This window comes from Thermomyces dupontii (assembly GCF_041956625.1).
Source record: "Thermomyces dupontii strain NRRL 2155 unplaced genomic scaffold VTN31scaffold_5, whole genome shotgun sequence".
Taxonomy (NCBI): Eukaryota; Fungi; Ascomycota; class Eurotiomycetes; order Eurotiales; family Trichocomaceae; genus Thermomyces; species Thermomyces dupontii.
This window is the reverse complement of record NW_027192311.1, coordinates 533840-554061: the sequence shown is the minus strand read 5'-3', so window position 1 is coordinate 554061 and position 20222 is coordinate 533840. Positions and strand designations below refer to the sequence as shown.

The 20222-nt window shown below is 55.9% G+C and overlaps 9 protein-coding genes across 9 annotated transcripts; 5 read left to right on the top strand and 4 right to left on the bottom strand.

The window, feature by feature from the left end:
• Window positions 1-714: 714 nt before the first annotated feature.
• VTN31DRAFT_5477 (uncharacterized protein) lies at window positions 715-3247 on the top strand (the record flags this gene model as incomplete). The annotated part of the gene is made up of 4 exons (XM_069405980.1): window positions 715-962; window positions 1022-1108; window positions 1160-2709; window positions 2763-3247. The coding sequence occupies 4 exons, from the start codon at window positions 715-717 to the stop codon at window positions 3245-3247; spliced, it is 2370 nt and encodes a 789-aa protein (XP_069259634.1).
• A 183-nt stretch (window positions 3248-3430) lies between these two features.
• Window positions 3431-4127, bottom strand: VTN31DRAFT_5476 (uncharacterized protein; the record flags this gene model as incomplete). Its single annotated transcript, XM_069405979.1, has 3 exons — window positions 3431-3531; window positions 3607-3881; window positions 3967-4127. 3 exons carry the CDS (start codon window positions 4125-4127, stop codon window positions 3431-3433), a joined length of 537 nt encoding a protein of 178 aa, XP_069259633.1.
• Window positions 4128-4808: 681 nt separating this feature from the next.
• On the bottom strand, window positions 4809-5948 carry VTN31DRAFT_5475 (uncharacterized protein; the record flags this gene model as incomplete). The annotated part of the gene is made up of 3 exons (XM_069405978.1): window positions 4809-5112; window positions 5184-5776; window positions 5862-5948. 3 exons carry the CDS (start codon window positions 5946-5948, stop codon window positions 4809-4811), a joined length of 984 nt encoding a protein of 327 aa, XP_069259632.1.
• A 270-nt stretch (window positions 5949-6218) lies between these two features.
• Window positions 6219-8168, bottom strand: VTN31DRAFT_5474 (uncharacterized protein; the record flags this gene model as incomplete). Its single annotated transcript, XM_069405977.1, has 4 exons — window positions 6219-7462; window positions 7514-7655; window positions 7714-7790; window positions 7850-8168. The coding sequence occupies 4 exons, from the start codon at window positions 8166-8168 to the stop codon at window positions 6219-6221; spliced, it is 1782 nt and encodes a 593-aa protein (XP_069259631.1).
• A 908-nt stretch (window positions 8169-9076) lies between these two features.
• On the top strand, window positions 9077-9352 carry VTN31DRAFT_5473 (uncharacterized protein; the record flags this gene model as incomplete). Its single annotated transcript, XM_069405976.1, has 2 exons — window positions 9077-9263; window positions 9315-9352. 2 exons carry the CDS (start codon window positions 9077-9079, stop codon window positions 9350-9352), a joined length of 225 nt encoding a protein of 74 aa, XP_069259630.1.
• A 174-nt stretch (window positions 9353-9526) lies between these two features.
• On the top strand, window positions 9527-10822 carry VTN31DRAFT_5472 (uncharacterized protein; the record flags this gene model as incomplete). Its single annotated transcript, XM_069405975.1, has 1 exon — window positions 9527-10822. The coding sequence occupies one exon, from the start codon at window positions 9527-9529 to the stop codon at window positions 10820-10822; it is 1296 nt and encodes a 431-aa protein (XP_069259629.1).
• Window positions 10823-11531: 709 nt separating this feature from the next.
• VTN31DRAFT_5471 (uncharacterized protein) lies at window positions 11532-13786 on the bottom strand (the record flags this gene model as incomplete). Its single annotated transcript, XM_069405974.1, has 2 exons — window positions 11532-13512; window positions 13566-13786. 2 exons carry the CDS (start codon window positions 13784-13786, stop codon window positions 11532-11534), a joined length of 2202 nt encoding a protein of 733 aa, XP_069259628.1.
• Window positions 13787-14461: 675 nt separating this feature from the next.
• On the top strand, window positions 14462-17775 carry VTN31DRAFT_5470 (uncharacterized protein; the record flags this gene model as incomplete). The annotated part of the gene is made up of 2 exons (XM_069405973.1): window positions 14462-14548; window positions 14596-17775. The coding sequence occupies 2 exons, from the start codon at window positions 14462-14464 to the stop codon at window positions 17773-17775; spliced, it is 3267 nt and encodes a 1088-aa protein (XP_069259627.1).
• A 414-nt stretch (window positions 17776-18189) lies between these two features.
• Window positions 18190-19228, top strand: VTN31DRAFT_5469 (uncharacterized protein; the record flags this gene model as incomplete). The annotated part of the gene is made up of 2 exons (XM_069405971.1): window positions 18190-18602; window positions 18658-19228. The coding sequence occupies 2 exons, from the start codon at window positions 18190-18192 to the stop codon at window positions 19226-19228; spliced, it is 984 nt and encodes a 327-aa protein (XP_069259626.1).
• Window positions 19229-20222: the final 994 nt, after the last annotated feature.

The window sequence follows — 20222 nt, the reverse complement described above, 5'->3', positions numbered from 1 at the left end:
CGCAGAACTGTGTTACTATTACATACATTACGGTATTTATTACCGTACACCTAACCATATTCGGCAGTTTGCGCGCCGTTGATCAACCTCGTTCGTCTGTCTTTACGCAACGCTTCCTCCAACCAAGGCCTGGAGTCTCCTCTTTCACCACGTCATTTATTTAACCAGAATTGTGATTTTCCTCGAGGGTTCCATTATTCGAGAAAACCATTGGAACTTGCCGCGCCTGCACGCAGCGACATCATCGAGCGGACCCGACAATCCTCAACAATACGCTGCCGTGGAAACGAGTCATAGCGTGCACGCGCGCCGCTTTGATTTCGGATTCAGAGAGCTTGCTTACTTGAATAATCACAAATTGGGCAGCTTTCGGGCTATTGCTTATTGCGCGATCGTCCGAGTAATTTTTTTCTGCTTTGCGCCTTTGTCTCTGCGCTTTGGCCTTTGTTACTTTGTTGTCGAATTCCTTTTCGCGACGCCGTCGCTTGTTACTCCGCTCGGATTTGATCTCACGTAGATCGGGTCGGACGTTGGACGAGTGTTGATTGATTACGAGGCGCGCCGATCGATCGGGTCATGGCCGATTGACCGCGACGGCGGTACGATCACGATTTACGTTTATTGTTCTACTTCGTGCGTGGCGAGGCGAACGGACTGGGAAAGGAGACTGCCGTTCATCGAACAAAAGAATTATAGCGAAGGGCGAGATTGGGCATGCTGTTGCGATTACCACCGGGCCTGCATTACCCGATTACGGTGACCTCGCTGCTCAAACAGCCCGGCGACACGGTCGACCGCGATGAGGCCATCTTCTGGTACGTTTACCAGACGACGGTGACCGAGGGCGATGGGCTCGGCAACAAGATTGACGTGGTGCGGGATTATCCCACGCGGTTCCAGTCGACCGTGGATGGCAAGGTGGTGGAGTGGAAGATTCGGAAGGGGGATGTAATTCATGGACCGTGAGTATGGACTTTACTTTATAATTGTCTACTGCTGTTGGAATTGACAAAGCGGTTAGAATTGATGTTGTTGAGATTGACGAGCCATGTTCGCACGAGATTCAGTTCGGAGGAATGTGTGCCGAATGCGGCAAAGATATGACTGCGTAGGTTTCTCACGGACGAAGAAAAAGGAGGATGATTGCTGACATGGGCAGCGCAACGTATAATACGGACGTGATGGACTCGATGCGTGCCCCGATCCAGATGGTTCACGACAACACCGCTCTCACCGTCAGTGAGAGGGAGGCCACGCGCGTGGAAGAGGACGCCAAACGACGGCTGCTGTCCACACGGCGGCTGTCGCTCGTCGTCGATCTCGACCAGACGATCATCCATGCGACCGTGGACCCGACCGTCGGCGAGTGGAAGGAGGACGAAAGTAACCCCAACCACAACGCGGTCAAGGACGTGCGCGCGTTCCAGCTGACCGACGATGCCCCCGGCATGCGGGGATGCTGGTACTACATCAAGCTGCGGCCGGGGCTGGAGCAGTTTCTGCAGAATATCTCTAAGCTGTACGAGCTGCACATCTACACCATGGGGACTCGGGCGTACGCGCAGAACATTGCCAAGATCATCGACCCGGACGGGAAGCTGTTTGGCGACCGGATCCTCAGCCGCGACGAGAGTGGCAGCCTGACGGCGAAAAATCTGCAGCGGCTGTTCCCCGTGGACACTAAAATGGTGGTCATTATCGATGACCGCGGGGACGTGTGGCGGTGGAACCACAACCTGATCAAGGTCTCGCCGTACGACTTTTTCGTAGGCATTGGTGACATCAATTCGAGTTTTCTTCCAAAGAAGCCGGAGTTAACACCAGCGCCCGGTGCGGGGAAAGGTAAGGCGACGGCTGAGACAACACCTGACGTGAATGGCGTGGCTGCGGCAGCACGGAATGGGGAGACCGACATGTCGACAGTCGAGCAACTCGTGTCGATGGGCGGCGGCGACGATCCGAGCCTGCTGCAGCTGCAGGCGACGCAGCAGGAGGAGACGATCATGCATCAAGTGGAGGACCGACCGCTGTTGCAGAAGCAAAAGGAGTTGGATGCGGAGGAGGCTGCGGAGTCGCAAGCCAGCGAGACGTCGAGCGTAGATGAATCACGACATCGTCATCACTTGCTCGAAGACCACGACACGGAGTTGTATCAGCTGGAGGAGCGTCTGGAAAAGGTGCACCGGATGTTCTTTGAGGAGTATGACCGACGACGGGCGCAGCGTCCGGCCAAGGACGGCGACGGCGGCGACGATGACGACGTCGATCTGGAGGTGGTTCCGGACGTGAAGACGCTGATTCCGCAGATCAAGCGGCCGGTTCTGGACGGGGTAGTGATTGTGTTCTCCGGGGTGCTACCACTAGGCACGGACGTGCAGAACGCGGACATCTCGCTCTGGGCCAAAAGCTTTGGCGCGGTGATCTCGACGCGAATCGGGTCGCGAGTGACACACCTGGTGGCCGGGCGGAACCGGACGGCCAAGGTGCGGGAGGCGACACGGTATCCCAAGATCAAGATCGTCACGACGCAATGGCTGTTGGACAGCCTGACAGCTTGGCAACGGCTAGACGAAGCTCCGTATCTGGTTCCGGTACATCCGGAGGACCGGGGGAATGCTGTCGCCGAAAGCTCGCCGTCGAAGGAGGATCTGGATGACGACTGGCTGTCAGGAACGGACGAGGACACGGGGGTATCATTATCAGACGAGGGTAAGATTTTTTTTTCTCCTTGGGTTTTGATGAGGACAAGCTGACTCGAGTAGAAATGGATGAAGAGCTCCTACAACCCTCCGGGATCGACTCGTTCGGACCAATTGGGTACGATGCGGAGCAAGCGGAGGAGGTGCACAACGAATTGAAAGAATTCCTCGGCAGCGAAGACGAGAGCTCGACCGACAGCGAAATCGGGCTGACTGCGGAAGCAGAAGCCGAACCCGAAAGCAGCAAGAAGCGCAAACGAGAACCAGACGAGTCCGAAGAAACAGGGCCGACGACGACGGAAGAAGGCCAGGAAGGGCCGGACAGCCGGCCGACACAACGCGTGCGAGTCAGCCGTGAGGGCGCCGGGCCGAACCTCAAAGAAGCCCTGGCACGGGATGACCAGGACCCAGATGCGGCCGGCGGCGACGGGTATCCGGAGGACCCGGACGACGACGACGACGCGCTGGAACGGGAGATGCTTGCGGCGTTTGAGGATGGAGGTTATGACCAGACGACGGAGGATGAGGTGGCTGCTGAGAATGGGTGAAAGGGTGATTATTCGATTTTGAGTTGGATGGTTTGGAGTTGTTATTTTTTTTTTTTTATTGTGTACAAGTTGCATGCAAGGCGCTGGTGGTTGGCTGGTTTGTTGGATCCATTTGAATGACATTTTATCTACATTCGAATCGAATCATCGTCATCATCACTCGTAACTCATCAATCGTAACGCTCATAATGCATCCCGATGCACCTGCCACGACATGATCATCATCCAGAGATAAAATGCCGTGTTGACAACCTCAAACGCAAACGTAGCTTTCCAACAATTACCTGCATCAGTCAGCACCCACCCACACACACACGCACACACACACAGTTCTACTATCCTTTGGACGAAAAACGTACAGATATTATTCTGCGTCAGCCACGCCAATGCCTCCACCGTATTCCCACGATACGGCATATTCGAGACAAAATTCTGACAATCCGCATTGACATCTGCTTTGGCACCGTACATCTGCAACGCGGACTCCACCAGTCCCGTTAACCAGAGCACGAAGAGAACAAAGCTTCCCAACATGATGATTCCGGGGAGGAGGAAGTGCCGCGCGGCGAGGATGAGAATGAGTACGACGAAGGCGACGCCGAGGGAGGAAGTGGCGACCATGAATGGAAATAACCTAAATAATCTTCTCTGTTAGCATATGGGAGGTTTGAATGTTGGCGGGGGGAAGGATGTAGGTAGGTAGGTAGGGAGGTACTGACCATGGTATCCCCAGATCGAGTTGTGTTTGAACGGTCATCAACCACGCATACATGCCCAGGCAGGCTCCCGAGCCCGCCAGGACGATGATCAGCCAGATGTTGAGCTGGATATCTGGCCAGTGGTATTTTCGGCGGGGGAGGTGATGACGGCGTGCGGCCATCTTTCACTCGATTTTTGTTTTTCTGAAGATTGCTTTGATGAGTATGGCGTGGCGGTGCGGTTGTGGTTCGTCGTTGTAGAATGTCATGCGTTCAGAGTCAGTCAACTAGGACGAAATGTTTGTTGAGAACATGATAGATGCGTGTATGTTGTTCTTGGGCAGCACTTCTTCTTTTTTTTTTTTTTTTTTTTTTCCTCAATCAGTTCGTCCAACGTTTTACTCGTCGAATCCGATTCTTCGGTGTTTGTTTTGCTGTTGGCCGATTTCTCGAATCGGAGTCGGACACGCAGTCGGTGAGCGATCAATCGGTTTCCTCCCTCAATCTGCAGTGATGAATCAGTGATGGCGGGGTTATTTCTCGCCTCGGTTTAGCATTCCCTACAGAAGTGCTCTGTAGATGTCCAAGATTCTGCGAGCTGCGGAAATTCTTCAACAAAGGAGTCTTCAGACAGTAGTCGGGGTAACGAAGAAGTAACTCCTTCTGTCCCTTACGGTTACCATGGTTCATTGGCTGCGGATGCGGGATCCGTGTAGCCAATCACGATCCTGAGAGCTATCAATCGGGTCAGATTAATTTTATCAATTGCTTATCAGTAAGTATACACCTCCACCTGCATAGTTATATCTAGAACGGCTTGGAGCTATTTCATAATAACACGAGTCCTGTACTCATACACAGATCTATAGCAGTGTATCACCCAATGCACTCCGCACCAACGAGCATCCCGTGCGAATCGTCTCGCTTGCCCCCGTAGTGTCGAGGCTCGGATTCACCTCGACCAGATCCATCGCGACCAAATTGCCCGTCTCGTGCACGCATTCCGCGATGAAGTCACCCTCGCGCAGTGTCAGGCCCCCTCGCACCGGCGTGCCCGTGCTGGGCGCCCACAGCGGATCCAGCGCGTCGACGTCGAACGAAAGATGGATCGGCGTGTCGTTGCCGATGTGCGCGAGGGCCATTTCGACAACCCGGCCGATTCCGTGTCTACCGGTGTTAGCCAAAATTCCTCACGACTGAGTGAATCCGAGGAGAGGGGTTGGGAGAAAAGGAATTACCGGTCAATATCATGCATGCTAAACGCTTTAATCCCATGCTCCCGCAACGTCCGCTTCTCCGCGCGATCCACATCCCTCAGCCCGATATACACGAGCTTGCTGACGCTGAGCATGTGCTCATCCCTCAGCCACCCAAACGGCATATTCTTATCCTCCTCCTTTGCCAACCCCGTCAGAAACGCCAGCGGCATGCCATGGATGTTCCCGCTGGGGCTCTCCTCGGGCAAGTTGATATCCGCATGCGCATCCACCCAGATCACCGCGATTTCCCGCTTGCCGTTGAACCGCTCACGCACCGCCCGCGCCGTGCCCGAGATCGTCCCGATGGCAATCGAGTGGTCGCCGCCCAGCGTCAGTACAAACTTGCCCTGCCGCGCGTGCGCGTACACCTGCTCGCTGAGTTGCTCCGTCACCGCGCTGACGGCCCGGGGCTTCTTCATGTTCCGGTAGTCCGGGTCCGAGGCGGGCATGATGTCCGCATAGTCGTGCACGGTGTCGTCGTAATGGACGTCGTAGCCGAGGTCATCGCGGAGTTGGTCGAGGAGGCCGGCGGAGATGAGCGCAGAGGGTGCGGCTTCGACGCCGGGTTTGGGCTGGTATTCAACGTCAGCTCTCTATTCTTTTCTTGTTTTTTTTTTTTTTTTTCTTTGACTTCGTCTCTTGAAATGAGGGATTTACCTGCCCGTGCGAAAATCCCACCGCCACCACGCCCAGCTGGTTCGGCTTGGAGAGAAAACGCTGGCGGATTGTCGGAGGCGCCGTCATGCTGAGTGGAGAGTCCTGTCGACCGTGAAGGTCAAGTTCGAAATGATGTTCGCGCTGATACAGAATTTATCGCCCGTTACATCATTTTCGGAACTGAGGGGACAACTGGTTTTATAGTCCGATTGGGTAATCGGCCGCGGATAGCCGGTCCGATCCGACCGGAGAAATTCTTCTCTCGACCGGACCGGGACCGTCGTTGATGATAGAGTCCAAACTCCAAAGAGCTCGGGATTTCATGCGTTGAACGGTCTAGGCTACTAGATACAAAGTTTACGAGCTACGTTCCCCAAAGATCAGCTCCCGAAGAATCTCCTGCGCCCGCTGCGCCTCCACCCGCCCCTTCTCCCCTTGCCGCATCATCTGCCCGACAAACCACCCCAGCTTGCCCATCTGCCCCTTATCCCGGATCTGTGCTACCATCCCCGGGTTCTGCTGCAGCGCGGCTTGCGCCAGCGCCACGTACTCCTCCCGTGACAGCGGCCGCAGCACGAGGTTCTCCTCCTCCAGCAGCTGCGGGATCGGCCGCGCGTCGCCGTCAAACACCATCGCCAACACCTGCTTCGCCGTCGCGGTCGTGATGCGTTTCCGCAGCAGTGCGTCGAGCAGCGATGCCAGTGTTGCCGGCTGGACACGGTGCTCGTGCCACGGCAGCTCCGACCTTGTCAGCAGCGCGCCTAGCTCGTGGAGCACCCAGTTGCCGGCCGTGCGACCCAGCGTGGTCTTGCTCGCCTCATCGCCCCGGTTCTGCTGCAGAGCCCGCAGCGCATCGACCACGTCCAGGTAATAATCAAGCCGCACGCCGCCGTCCAGTTCAATCAGCGGCTTGGCATCCTCCACGGACAGCCCGTACTCCGGCCCGATAAGCATGGCCAGCAGCTGGTCGCCCAGCGCGGGAAGCGTCTCCCGCAGCCGGGACACCAGCGCGCGGTCAATGACCACGGGCCCCAGGTCCGGGTCTGGCATGTAGCGGTAGTCCACGGCCCCTTCCTTGCCGCGAAGCTTGCGGGTTTCCGTGCTGCCCAAGGTCCACCCTCGCGTCTCACTCTCGACGACCCCGCCCGCCTCGAGGATCGCAATCTGCCGGTTCCGTTCGGCGATGATCGCGTCCTCGACCGCTTTGAAACTGCTCAGGTTTTTAATCTCGGTGCGCTGGCCCAGTCCGGCCGCGGGATCGCTGTCCTTTCTGCGCACGGAGATATTAACATCAGCGCGCAGGCCGCCCAGCTCCATCCCCGTCGTCACCGCGCTGGTGGCTTGTAGAATGGCCTGGATCTTTCTCGCGCACGCGGCCGCCGTCGCCGGCGAATGGATCTGCGGCATCGTGATGATTTCGATGAGCGGATGCGACACGCGGTTAAAGTCCAACAGCTGCATCGACGGCGGATACTCCTGCGACTTGGCCGTGTCCTGCTCCAGCTGAATCTGTTTGATCTCGACGCGGATGTGGTCGCCGTCTTCGGGGGCGATTCCGTCGTGGCGGAAGAGATCAATGTAGCCATTGCGGGCAAATGGTTCTATCTTTTGTTAGTCAATTGTAACTAGGATGGACAGATCTGGCAACTTACCGTAGTACTGTGTAATTTGATACCCCGCCGGCTGATCTTGATAAAAGTAGTGTTTCCGGTCGAATCGGCTCACTGGTTGAATCTCGCAATTCAGCGCGATCGCGGCTCGGATGGCTGGGATGAGAGAGGCCGCCTGGAAGTCCTACACCAGCGTTGGTATATTTTCGTCCGGAAGTCAATTTATTGGAATAATATCCTACCGGTTGACTGCCCGGAAACGCCAGATCAAACAGCGCGACATTCACATTTGGAGTCTCGCTCAGCGATGTCGATGCCCCTGACACGCCCGGTCAGCGATTTTGGTCGACTAAACCCATTTGTCCCGTCGGCACTGACTGGAAAAAAGCTTCGCTGCCGTATTCAACTGGGCATGGATCTCCAACCCAACCGTCAATTCCCAACCGTCATGGCTCGGCGCGTCGGTTCTGCCCTTTTGTCGTTTTTGAGCTTTTTCGCGCTTGGCCTCGACTTTGAGTTGCTGTCGGAGCGGGATGCGTTCTTGTTGTTGTGGTGGTGGTGTGGATGCGGTGGTTAAGGCCCGGCGGTGATGCGAGAACCAGATTCGGATGCGCTCGCTCGGTGGGGTGTAGTTCGCGATACTACACCCGAGCGAGCGAGCTTGTCGGGCTTGACGGGAGAATCCGAGTCGGAGCATGTGAGGTGTGGTGGTGTAAGTACTAGTACTCCATTGATGTTGCCCGTATTAGTGGTTTTTTGGAGATGATGCGGATCTCAAGGCGGTCAGCATGTCACCTCGGCCGAACTGAGTGAGTTACGGATACTCTGCATGTACATCCATCGACGCTTACAAAACGGTTGCTAGTAGAATTCTCGCTACAGCTTTCAAGACGGCAAAGGGGTCTACGCGCGACTTTATTCTTGCTAAGCTCGACTTGTCCAATGCGTCGGACGCAACAATCGTATCTAGACGCGGCAAATGAAGGCTCGACTTGGGATAAGGAAGTCTATATGAGATGAGACGCGATCCTACGATGCAATTGGCGATAGCTCTTATCATCAAATCGGCATTGCAGCAGAGCAGAGCCGAAGTCATAGAGTCACATCGCACAGCGACTGCGGTAACTTGTACTATGCATGTATGCGAACTTCTAGACGACCACGTCAACTGGTCTAATGCGAGTAGGGTAAGAGTGGGGTCACAAATCAGTGAAATAACTATCTGGGCTTTCAAATTTTCAATTTCAAAATCAGTTTCTACCAATCAACATTTATGAGCCCCATTGATCTAACTGTTTATGACCTAGCGCGTCTTGACAAATTTTTTGCATAGAATTTCCTCCGCCGATCCTGATGAGCGGTCAACCAACCGATTTACCATGATCCCAAGCAGCTTTTGGAATTGGACAGTAACAGCAATGAAACGACAAGCGCATGACGCTGGTCAATGCTCTAACAGTCGATCCCAGCGTAGAGGCAGGCTGTCATATCGCCGTGCAGTTAACGTTCGAGTCGTGCACACAGACGCAAGGGAGAGGTTGAGCGTAAACTCGAGCATCGATAAGCGCCGATGCATTCAAAATTAAACAAAGCGCATAGGCTCCGATGCCGATCAGGCCGGACAAAGATATTTCTTTGCATGCAGATTCTAGACTGTTGATTTCTCCGATTCAATCCATCCCTCCATCTGTCGGGCCTCATTCTGGAACGCGGTGGATCGGTGAACATTGCGGGGATCTGATTTTTCCTGATATTTTGAGCTCGGTTGTGCAAGTGAAGGCCCGATATCGAGGTGTGACTGTTCATGACCGGCTCCTGGAGGGCTCACTGACTCGTATGGCAGGACGAACAGTCATTGCCGCGGCAAAGCCACGTCTCTGACTGATAATGCTGGAATGTGCCCGCATGCCGCAATCGATAGTCGTAGTCGCCTGTGATTTCTCCAGTTCATGAACACGACGTTTGCAAATGTCTTGCACCGAGAACGAGAGAGAAAGAAATCCATGATTGAAATCAATTCGACCGTTTAGATTGGGAACTTCTCATACATGTACTATGGCATCAGGCTTGGGAGGTCGCCGAAAAAAGCCGTCTGCGGCTTCATCGAAAAAGACAACAGGGCCGCAGCGCGCTGCGTCCTCGGCCGCCAAAGATAGTAGCCGGCAGGAGCAGGTTGGAAGTCGGGTCGAGGACGCGGTGCCCAAGGAATCGGCCACAGAATCCTCGTCTACGACCACGAGGCCGAATGTGTTCGACTTTCTCGAGGACAACAGCCACGACGAAAGCTCGTCGGAAGGAGCGGAGGAGAAGCAGCAGACACCGCGCCCCAAGACCGCGAACACCGGTGCAAGGATCCGGCAACCGTCGTACCCTTCCGAGTCGTCAGCGCGAGCCAGCAGTCCCGAGCATGTCTTCTCCGTAACCTCGCGGCGGGAATCCGCATCCTCGGGCCTGGAGCCTCCATCTCCGCTGGACCGCCGCCCGCTTGCTGCAAGTAAGTCCAAGGGCCGAACATCATCGCCGCCGCCTTTGCATCATCACCCCGAAGCCTTCTATTACCTCCCACCCCACCACGCACACGTTCCTCCGCGACGACCACTGGACGACGACGACGACGACGATGAAGACACAATGCCTCCGCCTCCACCCAGACACAATCGGTCAACGGCACGGCCCGCCCCGCCGCCGATCGCCGGATACGCACACCTCGCGTACAAGCTCGACTCTTCTGCGCCGCAGTCGCACCGCCTGCCGCCGCTGTACCGGCGGTTCGAGGCCATCAACCACCGCGTGCTGCTCCACCTGCAGGACGAGATCGCGCAGATGGAGGAAGAGCTAGAAATGCTGGACCGGCAGGACACGGAGCAGCGGGTTGCCGCCGCCGCGGACCAGCGTCAAAAGCCCGCGGCGGCGTCGCGCCGGTCGGATCTCGAGTTTGGACCGTACTCGGAGCTGCATGCAAGACGGACGGCACTAATGGAGAGGTTGACGTTTAAGGTGGCGCAGTATAGTGCGTTCCCCTCTCGGTTTTCCTTTTTCTCTCTCTCTCATCTTCATTGGGTTGAAAGTGTTAATTGGTGGTTTGATACAGATGATGCCCTCCTCAAGTACGCTCAAGTTCGTCAATCCCTCCCCAAGGCCACCGCCGGTCAGATCCACGCATACCGCGCCTGGCTGCGTGATCACGCACCCATCATCCCGAGAGAAGAGGCGCGGTTCCTGGACCACGAGGCGGATCTTGTTGTGCTGAATTCGAACGGTAGCGGCGCTGCCGTGTCCGGAAGCGGGCTTGTGTGCTTTGTTGTTGGCGTTTTGGTGGCGGGTTTTCTGTTGCCGTTGCTGGCGTATTAGGTACCATCTAGCGTTTAGGCTTTCGTGGTAACGTGCTTTCGAAGGGATACCCTGGGTGGAGGGGTTAATGACGATGATGACGATGACTGTGATTATGGATGATACCATGTACAGTAGAATGACTGCGTTCAGTCATAGAAATGATGTATTGTATTCCTCCACATTCTCAAGTTCAACCATCTGATGGCATTGATCAAACAGAGGGCTGATGAAGCCCAAAAAAAAAAAAATATCAATCGACTCAACCGCTTCTTCTATCTGAACCGAACCAGAACATCATCAATCAATCAAATCCCTTGATCATCAAGAAAAAAGCCAAGTCAAAAAGACCGCTTCGATTCATCATCACTGACTCCAACGCCTCTTTCCTAGGCTTTTTTTAACGGATAGAAAACATCTACTACTAATACATCGTCTGACTCATGCCGTCGGTTAAGAATAGAGGGAAGGAAAGCGAAGAAAGAGAAGCGAGATGCTCCCGGTGTTGGTGTCTGCTGTTCAGCCTGCGCCTTGCCCATGATGCAGGAGGTGTGGCGTCTGGCAGCGGCAGCAGTCTGGCTCGCTGGAACTCATCGTGGCTATCACCTGTTTCTGATCATTGTGATGGCCAACGTAGACGTAGCACGCGCACCGCGCTTCTGATCCATGGAGGAGCTTTGATCTCGTAAGATGAGACTCTCCGTCAATCACCAAGTTTGATGATGATACCTTACATCACCCTGCCTGGTTGATACCCCGACTGTGGCTGCGACTGTCCCTGACGCGGGGCGTACACCTGCGGCGATCCCGGCATTGGCCCGGCAGGACCCTTCTGCGCACCGCCGTAAGGCGGCGCCGGAAATCCATTCGATGGCGGGCGCGGGGTGTACGGCGCATTCGGCGCGTACGCAGCCGGTGCAGGGACGTGGCCCGGCCGTGGGGATGCGGTCGCCTGGGGGCGGGCACCGGCTGCATAGTTTGGCTGTGGAACGGCGCCCGGTGTTCCCGGCGTGTACGGTGTCGCCGCGGGAGTGGATGGGTGATGCCGGCCAGCGAAGTAGCCCTGCGCGCCAGGAGTATTAGGCGGCGGTGGTTGCGGCGCCCCTCGCGAGTTGGACGGGTACATGACGCGTGGATTGTACGCTGGCGATGGCTGATAGGCCCCCGCCCGGGGCGTGACGGCCGCCAGGCGCTTTTGCAGATTCGTCCAGTCGTCGTCCTCCATCGTGCCGTTGTACGCAGGCGTTTCCATCAAGATCTTCTTGCTGATGTTTAGGTCGGCCAACTGGTCTCCATTCAGTTTCGCGACGGCGTATGGTGGCAGGGTGGAGATGATGGCCGCTAGGCTCGACCGGAGAGTCTCGTAGACGGCACGCTCGGCTGCGGATGGCGTGTCGAGGCTGTCCACGTCCGCGCTGGACTTGGCGCTTGGCAGCGCATTGAGAATGCGTGCTTGCCGGTATGAGTTGAGCGTCTCCAAGAGCTCCGTGATGTCGCGCAGCATCTCGTCCACCTCTTTGGACTGTGGATCGATGGATTCGTGCTCCTTCTCGGCGTCACCGGTTGGGGTACTCTCGGCAAAGTCGTCCGGATTGAACGACTTAACCGTCTCTTCCAAAGTGCTCTCGTCTAATGACTCAAGCTGTGCCTCCTCCTCTTTCTCTGCAGAGGCTCCTTGATGAAGGGATAGGATAAGGTTGAACCGTCTTGCTCCTTTTCTTCGCCACCATGCCATGTTCTTGTCGCTTACTGGAATGGTAGCATTCGAGCTATCGTACGATGGTGCAAATGACGAGTACGCACTCTGGATCAATGCCAGGTCATCTTCTGCGTTGTAGTAATCGCTCTGTCGACGCGACCGCTCACTAGCATTCCCAGCATCTGCAGCCACACGTTTCTCTCGCTGACTCCAGTGCCCCGGTGTCAAAGCCGCACCCCCGTATTGCAGCCACTGAACCGTAGGAACCGGCGTGAACGTGTAGTTGTGCCTTTCACCCAGCACCGCTTTGAGATTTGTGGCAGCGTCGAATGCATCGATCCACATCGCTGAAACGTCTCTCGCCCAGGACTCGGCACGCCGCGGGGGCTCCAGTTGGGGAAGGTTCGGACGAGGAGTAAACACTTCGCCAAAGGTTCTGATGGGCCGTTCATCCATCTCAAGATTGTACGGGACCGACTTGACTGCAGTGATCCCGTTGGGCAGCTTATCTTCGGGAAACTCTGGTTCTTGCTGATGCCCATCTGAGGTCAGCACTTTGGTGGACTTTTGTAAGCTTGAAAAGAGCTGCCTCGGATTTGACGGATTGCCAAACAGGGTCAGGACGCGCTTGTCCTCACGGCCAGTTGCGAGAGAAGCGGCATTGCTAAACACCCCGGTCTCCTCCCCGGTCTCTGACTTGACCTTGGACGAGATCTGAGTAGACGCTCGCAGGATAAGATCCTCCACACGCTTCTTGAACGCGACAATGCGGTCGGCGATCCCGCTCTGTTGTCCCATTTGACCGGCCGACTGTCGCTGTTCTAGGACAGTCGTCGCCGCTCTTTCCACGTCGTCCCGGAATTCGGCAAGAGACGTATAACGACCGGAAGCTACCGACGTTTCGATGGTGGTCGGCTTCTCGCCATCTGCCAGCTTGGCTCGCTTGTTACGGGGTTTCGCAGGCGGAGATGAGGCAAGGGGAGTGGTAAACAGGTGCAGATCCTCGTCGTCCCTGCCGCAACATATCAGCACGGGTTCTGTCAAAGAGAACCAAAAGCGACTCACCTTGCCAGGATCTGAAGTATATACCGCAGAGCTTGGCCTAGTTCATCTTTCTCTTGCCCACCCGCTGCGTCCGAAACATGGTTAGTCTGTGGAGCATCTGTCGACGATGCACGCTTTCGCTTCGCGGGCGTCAACGGAGCCGACTGATCGCCGGAGGACGCGTGAGGCTCCCCGTTCGCGCTGGGCATGGCGACCGCGGTTCCTCCCTCGTTACTGGCCATTTCACGGCACCGGACACTTCCGGACCCGCTGAAAGCTCGGATTCCCGCTGTCTACAAACTTCGCTGACGCCTCAATTCAGTGGAATCGTCGCGGGAACAATGCGATCGCCGCGGTCCAACGTGATCGTCAAGGATGTGCGGGTTTGACGACGACGGTGGCCGGAAAACGCGGTCCGATCCGCAGAGTCGGCGACGCGGGACTACTCGTAGCAAGCGAAGCCGGCGCGGTCTTGGAGGACGGGGATTCGCATAGACGCTGCTGGGCTCGGCGCCCTTGAACGGACTTGAGCCCCGCGACACCTCTGACACGGGCGCAAAAATAAGGACGCGGCCTTCGGGCTTTAGCAGGATCGGAACAGCAGAACACAGTCAAATTTCGCAAAGACAACCCCTTGAGATCTTGCTGGGTCGCAGCAAAGGGGTTTGATTTCTCACAGCGGGATGACAAAAACGGTTTAGCCTGAAAATCCTGGCGCCAAGCCACGTGATACACTTGTAACGACATTTCCTCTTATGGGAGGACATGATGAGTTTGATTGGTCAAAACGCTACCCATCTGGTAACGAGATTACACGATGGTAATTCTCCTTTTTCGCGGAAGCCGATCCAACCTCTCAAATCTGCATCTGCGCCTGACTACGTTTTTCAGCAGCTTCCGGGGTAGGAATTCCATGGATGTCATCGGTCTTCCATAATGCCACGTGCCACTCGAGGGTACGGGCATTCCTGAGCCCGCAATCGCTCACCGGCTGTCGACGCCTGGTTTGTTGCCCCATTTTCAATCAGAAACTTTCTGCTGATACTTACAGGACTCATTGGCTGCAAAGGATTCGCGCAATTACCTTGGCCAACGGCGAGTACCCCAGGGGCGATCGAGGTTCATATTGACTAGCGCTGCCTCGTGTGAGCGCGAGCGCCTGAACGGACAACATGGAGCAGAAGCCTGGGAGGACACCTACGACTGGGCGCCTGCCCAGCGATCGTCAGAGAAGCCCGCATCCCTCCGGCAAAAGAGATTCTCTGACTACCTAGCGTACATGGCGATCAATTCGCGGGACACCACAAACACTAAGCTCGGAAAAGAAATGGCGCCGTCACAGACCGTTTTAGCGATGCTTCGCAAACAGTATCCATCGACCGGATACCGACCGCCAAAACAAAAGAAACCATTTCAGCGACGACTTTCTGCCCAAATCATTTTGGCTGCCTACATTGCCAGATTGGACCCGTATGTGTCGAGCTATCGTCTATCGGAGCACCAAGACTCGCGCTATCATGCCAGACTGGAAGCCATGATACAAGATGTCTTTGATGCGCCGGCCTTGGAGTACCTTTCCTCATCTGGGTACCGCGTGGAGGATGTCGTGTCATGGGCATGGATCCTCAAAGCTGAAAAGACCTACCAAGCGGCTCTGCGGCTTGTCATCCTGCATCATTATCACGCGGCTCGTAATGAGAATATATCGAAGAGAATTCCCTTTTTCATAACGACTATTCTCCTGCGCCGAGAGCACCTTGATGTGAAGGCATTCCGACTCCTGCTTGTATATTCGACATCTATTCTCACTCAACAGCCTCTCCCGCCTGTGGATACGCTTTTGAACACAAATTTGGCCGACTATGAGCCCACAGCACCATCGTCACCGATGCCGAATCCGATTAGAGGCGATCGAGCAATGTTCCTCGTCGAGCTGTTGCTCCATCATGCCCGTGAGCTGTGGCCCGCAGCCCAATTAACGATCGCGAAAGCGTTCTCAATATTCCTCACGCAAGTGCTTTCACCAGAGCGACGCAGAAAGGACGACAATGGCAGCCTTGAGTCACTACGAGCGGAGCTCTTCAACTCGTGTCTGCAGGCGCTGGCCATTCCGTCAAAGTATAGTCCTTTTGTGTCCGCTTCGATTCAGCAACGGGCGCAGTTTGAACTCCTCAAGGTGATGGCAAACCACAAACCGGTGCTCCCGGTGAGTCGTCGTGGCTATCAGGCTGTGGTTGCCGTTCAGCTTGCGCACAAGAAAACCAATGCGGAGAAAGAGTTTGCGAGCTACAAAGCCCCGTCGTGGCCTCCGTGGAAAGAGAATAAGCTAGGAATTGATGCGGATCGGGGGAATGAGGGTATGAAGAGTCGTGCCATGCAGGTCTTGGCACAGATGAGAGAAGCAGGGTACTCATACACCGTATGGGACAAGACAGCGGCCGTGTTGGCCGGGTGGGACACCGACGGTAGTCCGACAATCCAGACGCGAAGCCTGGCAGCGCTGCCGAGTTTATTAGAAGGCGAAGAAAATCCACCTGAAGAGAATCCAAACGAACCGGCGACTTGGGCAGCGCGGATTCGCGCAACCCGTACGTTACGAGAGGCTTGGGCTTGCTTCCTTTCCTATCAAGATGCGGGCAATCCGCCGTCGCATGCCGTGTACGAGGCTTTGGCGGAGAAGTTAATATTTCGACGGGTTGCTGTGGTTAGGGATTTTGACAACAAAGCGCGGTCCCTTCCTGGCGACGGGCCCGAGGTCTTTCCAGAACCTGCCTCGGCACGCGACGTAATCTACGTCCGCTCCGACCCGCCCTCTCTGGAAGACTTGCTGGAAGAAATGGACAGGCAAGGAATACGGCGGAGTCAGAAGTTCGTTGCGTTGCTGCTGAGCCACTGCACGCAATTCCAGTCAGGCCTTCGGTACCTGTCGCCAAGCATGCTCGGAGAGCATCAGGTCAAGGCATTATGTACGCTGTGGCCGGACAGGTACGATGCAGTGGCCATGTACATCATCAATACAACCATCAGCCCGCAGCTATTCCGTGCTTTCATCAAATTTCTATGCTCCTTTGCGACGTTTGATACCCTAAACGATGGTGGATACCGAGTCCCCCTGGCCGATCTCTACCCCATCGCATTGCCCAATCCCCATCTCCAGCGTCCGCGGACAACGCTGTTTGACTGCCCACACCTCCCAACATTCGCCGGTGAAGTTCCTCACCCGCGCGCTTTGAGCCATGCAGTGCAACTGCTGAGAACTCTTAGACCCCGCCGAGCATCCGTATGGCTGGTGCTTATGCGAGCTCTGAGTCTGCCCAGGCTGATGCACCCAAAAAACCGGCGTCTGAAGCTGAGCCTGCAGCGATTCCTGGCATGGTACGAGCTTGTCGAAGTTCAGCGATGGATGGCGGAGCTGGAAGTCGAGCCGGGAATGCCCGGGTTGCTGATCATGTGCAGGGCTTTCTGCCTGGCCACGATTGCAGGATTTCGAGACCCAACCGCGGTGGAGGAAGCATGGCACATGATCCGCGACGCGCAGAGCCGGAATTCTTCTTTGGAAATCTCCAAACCGGCGCGGGTGCCTCAGTCTTTTGACCAGTGGGTAAAGGATGGCCTATATCATCTCAAGGAGCACTTCGATCGTCTTGTCTTGCCGCAGCCCGTGTTCCGACCGTCAACATCAAGAGGAGAAGGCCGTGCAGCCGATGATGAATCATGGCTAACCGAGTCTGCTGCGGAGCAGATGCTTCAAATCCCCGAGCCGGCCGTTCTTCACTCGTTCATTCGAGCTCTAGGTGCTGCTGGAGATTGCGATGGGATCATCAAGCTTCTGCGATGGATGAAAGTCCATGCGAAGGTGCTGAAAGAACGGGCCGACGAATACGCCAATGGCGAGCGGCAGATGAGGCGCGCCATTATTGCCGTTCGCATTGGGCTCGAAGGGCTATGGCGCCATCACCGCGCGCTGAATGACGAAGTGCAGCGGGTAGAGCAGGGCTCTATGAGTGCGGACTGGACAGCGACGGAGCAGTGCTTGGACGATTGGGGTTCCAGCACGATGAGTGCCCCGTCAGCTGTGGAGTCTGAGCATTCGTGCGAACAACGGAGTGACCCCGTCTACTCGGAGGCTTCCTATGTCGAGGAGGCCTACAGCATCGTCGAGGAAGTGGGCTTCTGGGGTCCTTGGCCGACGGATGAGGAGGTTTGGGATTATCTGCTGGACCGGGATTGATGATTCTGCTTTTTATAGAGTCAATTTCGTTGCATGCTACGATAACCGGCTTTGTACATATAAACTTTCCACAGTGTATGATATGTAATCGCGGTTTTTGGAGCTCGTTTTCCTTCTGATCGAGTCTCGGGAATGTTCGACGAGACTTTTCGGCCTCAGGCAGCAAGGCACGGTGTTGATCTGATCGGCATTTCGGCGATTTAAGCTTATCCAGACTAGCCAAACCAGGCTAGCCTCATGCTTCCCGTCGGCCAGACACGGAAACAAATGGGACCGCTTCCCCGCATCCTTATCTTGGATTATGTAATAGGTACCGAACAAGCGGAGATCAATCAACTGAGTCCATCTTTCACCCTTAAATCCAAGCAGACTGTCTCCAACTCGGTTCTTTCCACCAAGTCTCCGAGCTACATCATGCGAATATTCCCTGGAGATCCTGCAATGTGGCGCTCCCGGATCTCCTCCGGCCCGGTGGCCGCTGCGGTACGCGCCGGCGGCTCACGACCGCAATTGGGCTCGATTCCGAGCCGCCGAGTGTTGATCCGCACCAGCGTCACTGTTGGCACCAGCGCGGATGCCGGCGTGATTAAGATTCAGCAGATTCCGGCCCCCGGGTCGGGATACGTCCGCGTGCTCCTGCTGAACCGACCGGAGGCGCGCAATGCGATCTCCAAGTCGCTGCTGAACGCACTTCGATTTCACGTCGACTCAATCGCCGCGGAGGAGGGCAATGGGCCGACGCGCGCGTTGGTGATTGGGAGCAATGTCAATGAGGCGTTCTGCGCGGGCGCAGATCTGAAGGAACGCAAGGAGATGACCAAGGATGAGTACGTGTGACTGTCCGCGTGCTGACTGCGCTGCCTCCACTTACGCTGTCTGCAGGACGGCCGCCTTTCTGAGTAAGCTGCGGAGCACCTTCGCTAAGCTGGATGCGCTGCCCATCCCGACCGTCTCTGCGGTCTCCTCGCTGGCGCTCGGCGGCGGGCTGGAGCTCGCGCTGTGCACGCGACTACGCGTCTTCGGGTCGTCGAGCATTGTCGGTTTGCCGGAGACTCGGCTTGCGATCATTCCCGGTGCTGGCGGCACGTATCGGCTGCCGCGGCTGATTGGCGAGAGCCGCGCGCTGGATCTGATCCTCACCGGGCGCCGCGTGTCCGCGCCGGAGGCATACTTCCTCGGCCTCTGCAACCGGCTCGTGGAGGTGACGCCGGAAGAAGAGGCGACGGATCCCGGCGGCCGCAACAAGGTCCTGCAGGAGGGCATCAAGTTGGCGCTAGACATCTCGGAGGGCGGGCCGATCGCCATCAAGCAGGCGCTGCGGGCGGTGCGGCAGTTCCACCAGGGTGAGGCGGCCGAGAATGCAGCCTATGAGGGAGTCATCAACACAGAGGACCGCCTGGAAGCCCTGCAGGCCTTTGCGGAGAAGCGGAAGCCGATGTTTCGGGGACGGTAGGGTTGAACTCCTGAGATGGGAGTTTGGGGTTCTTGCATTGGTCCCGTGCTTTGGCTGAACCAGGGCTCTGGTACAGAGTACCGGGTCAACTTGCGGCCCATTATTGTACTATGTAGTAATACATTCTGTGACTCATGGGGAGTGCTTGGATTCTGGCTGCCTATACTATAGATGGATCATTCATCACACAGTGGTACCCTGGAAGATTCCGTTGCCTTTGAATGCACTGACTCTTCTCTGAAACTATTATGATGATAATTCCACCCATCATTCTAGAATCCACGAATCAAATCGCATGCACGTGATGTTTTTTTCTTATCGCCTGAAAACCCTGCCCTGATCTTCCGTCCCTGATGACTCCTGGCCTGTTCCATTCGGTGTCGTTCTCTGCGCATCACGTGTGTTCATGGTGCGCCGGGCACAAGAAGCCTTGTTCATGGCCCAATACGAAATTGCCATGAATGGCATTGTCAGTGCGAACATGATGGGCACACCATTTTGCTTGTCACTGTTTGCTGCCGAAGGTTGTGTTGCAAATAATCTGAAGCATCCTCAGGCACCTTGTGCATGATGGATTGCACAGATAGAGGTTGATCATAAATCTGATCTCACACACTATGCCCTTCCTGGTGTAGTGCAGGGTTCAGGGCACGGATCATCTGCCTATGACGCAGCATTAGGTATGGGGTAACTAATGCCAATGGTCTGCAGATCTGGGGACGGGCACACCCCTGCGGCCCTGGCGCAGCCGCAGCCGCGCTACATGCACGCCCCCCCTCTTGGCCTATTTTATTATTATGCGGGAGCTCAACTGCGGCTCAGCCGGGCACGTCCAGTAGTCAGCAGGGCAGTATCCGTCCCACGATGGCTCAGTTTATAAGACTCTTCTCTCGGCGACTGCTTTTATTCTCGCTCTGCGTGCACTTTCTCTTTTTTTCCTTCTTCACACCTCGCATTCCTTCCTCGCTCACTGATGATCTCTGTCCCTGAACCG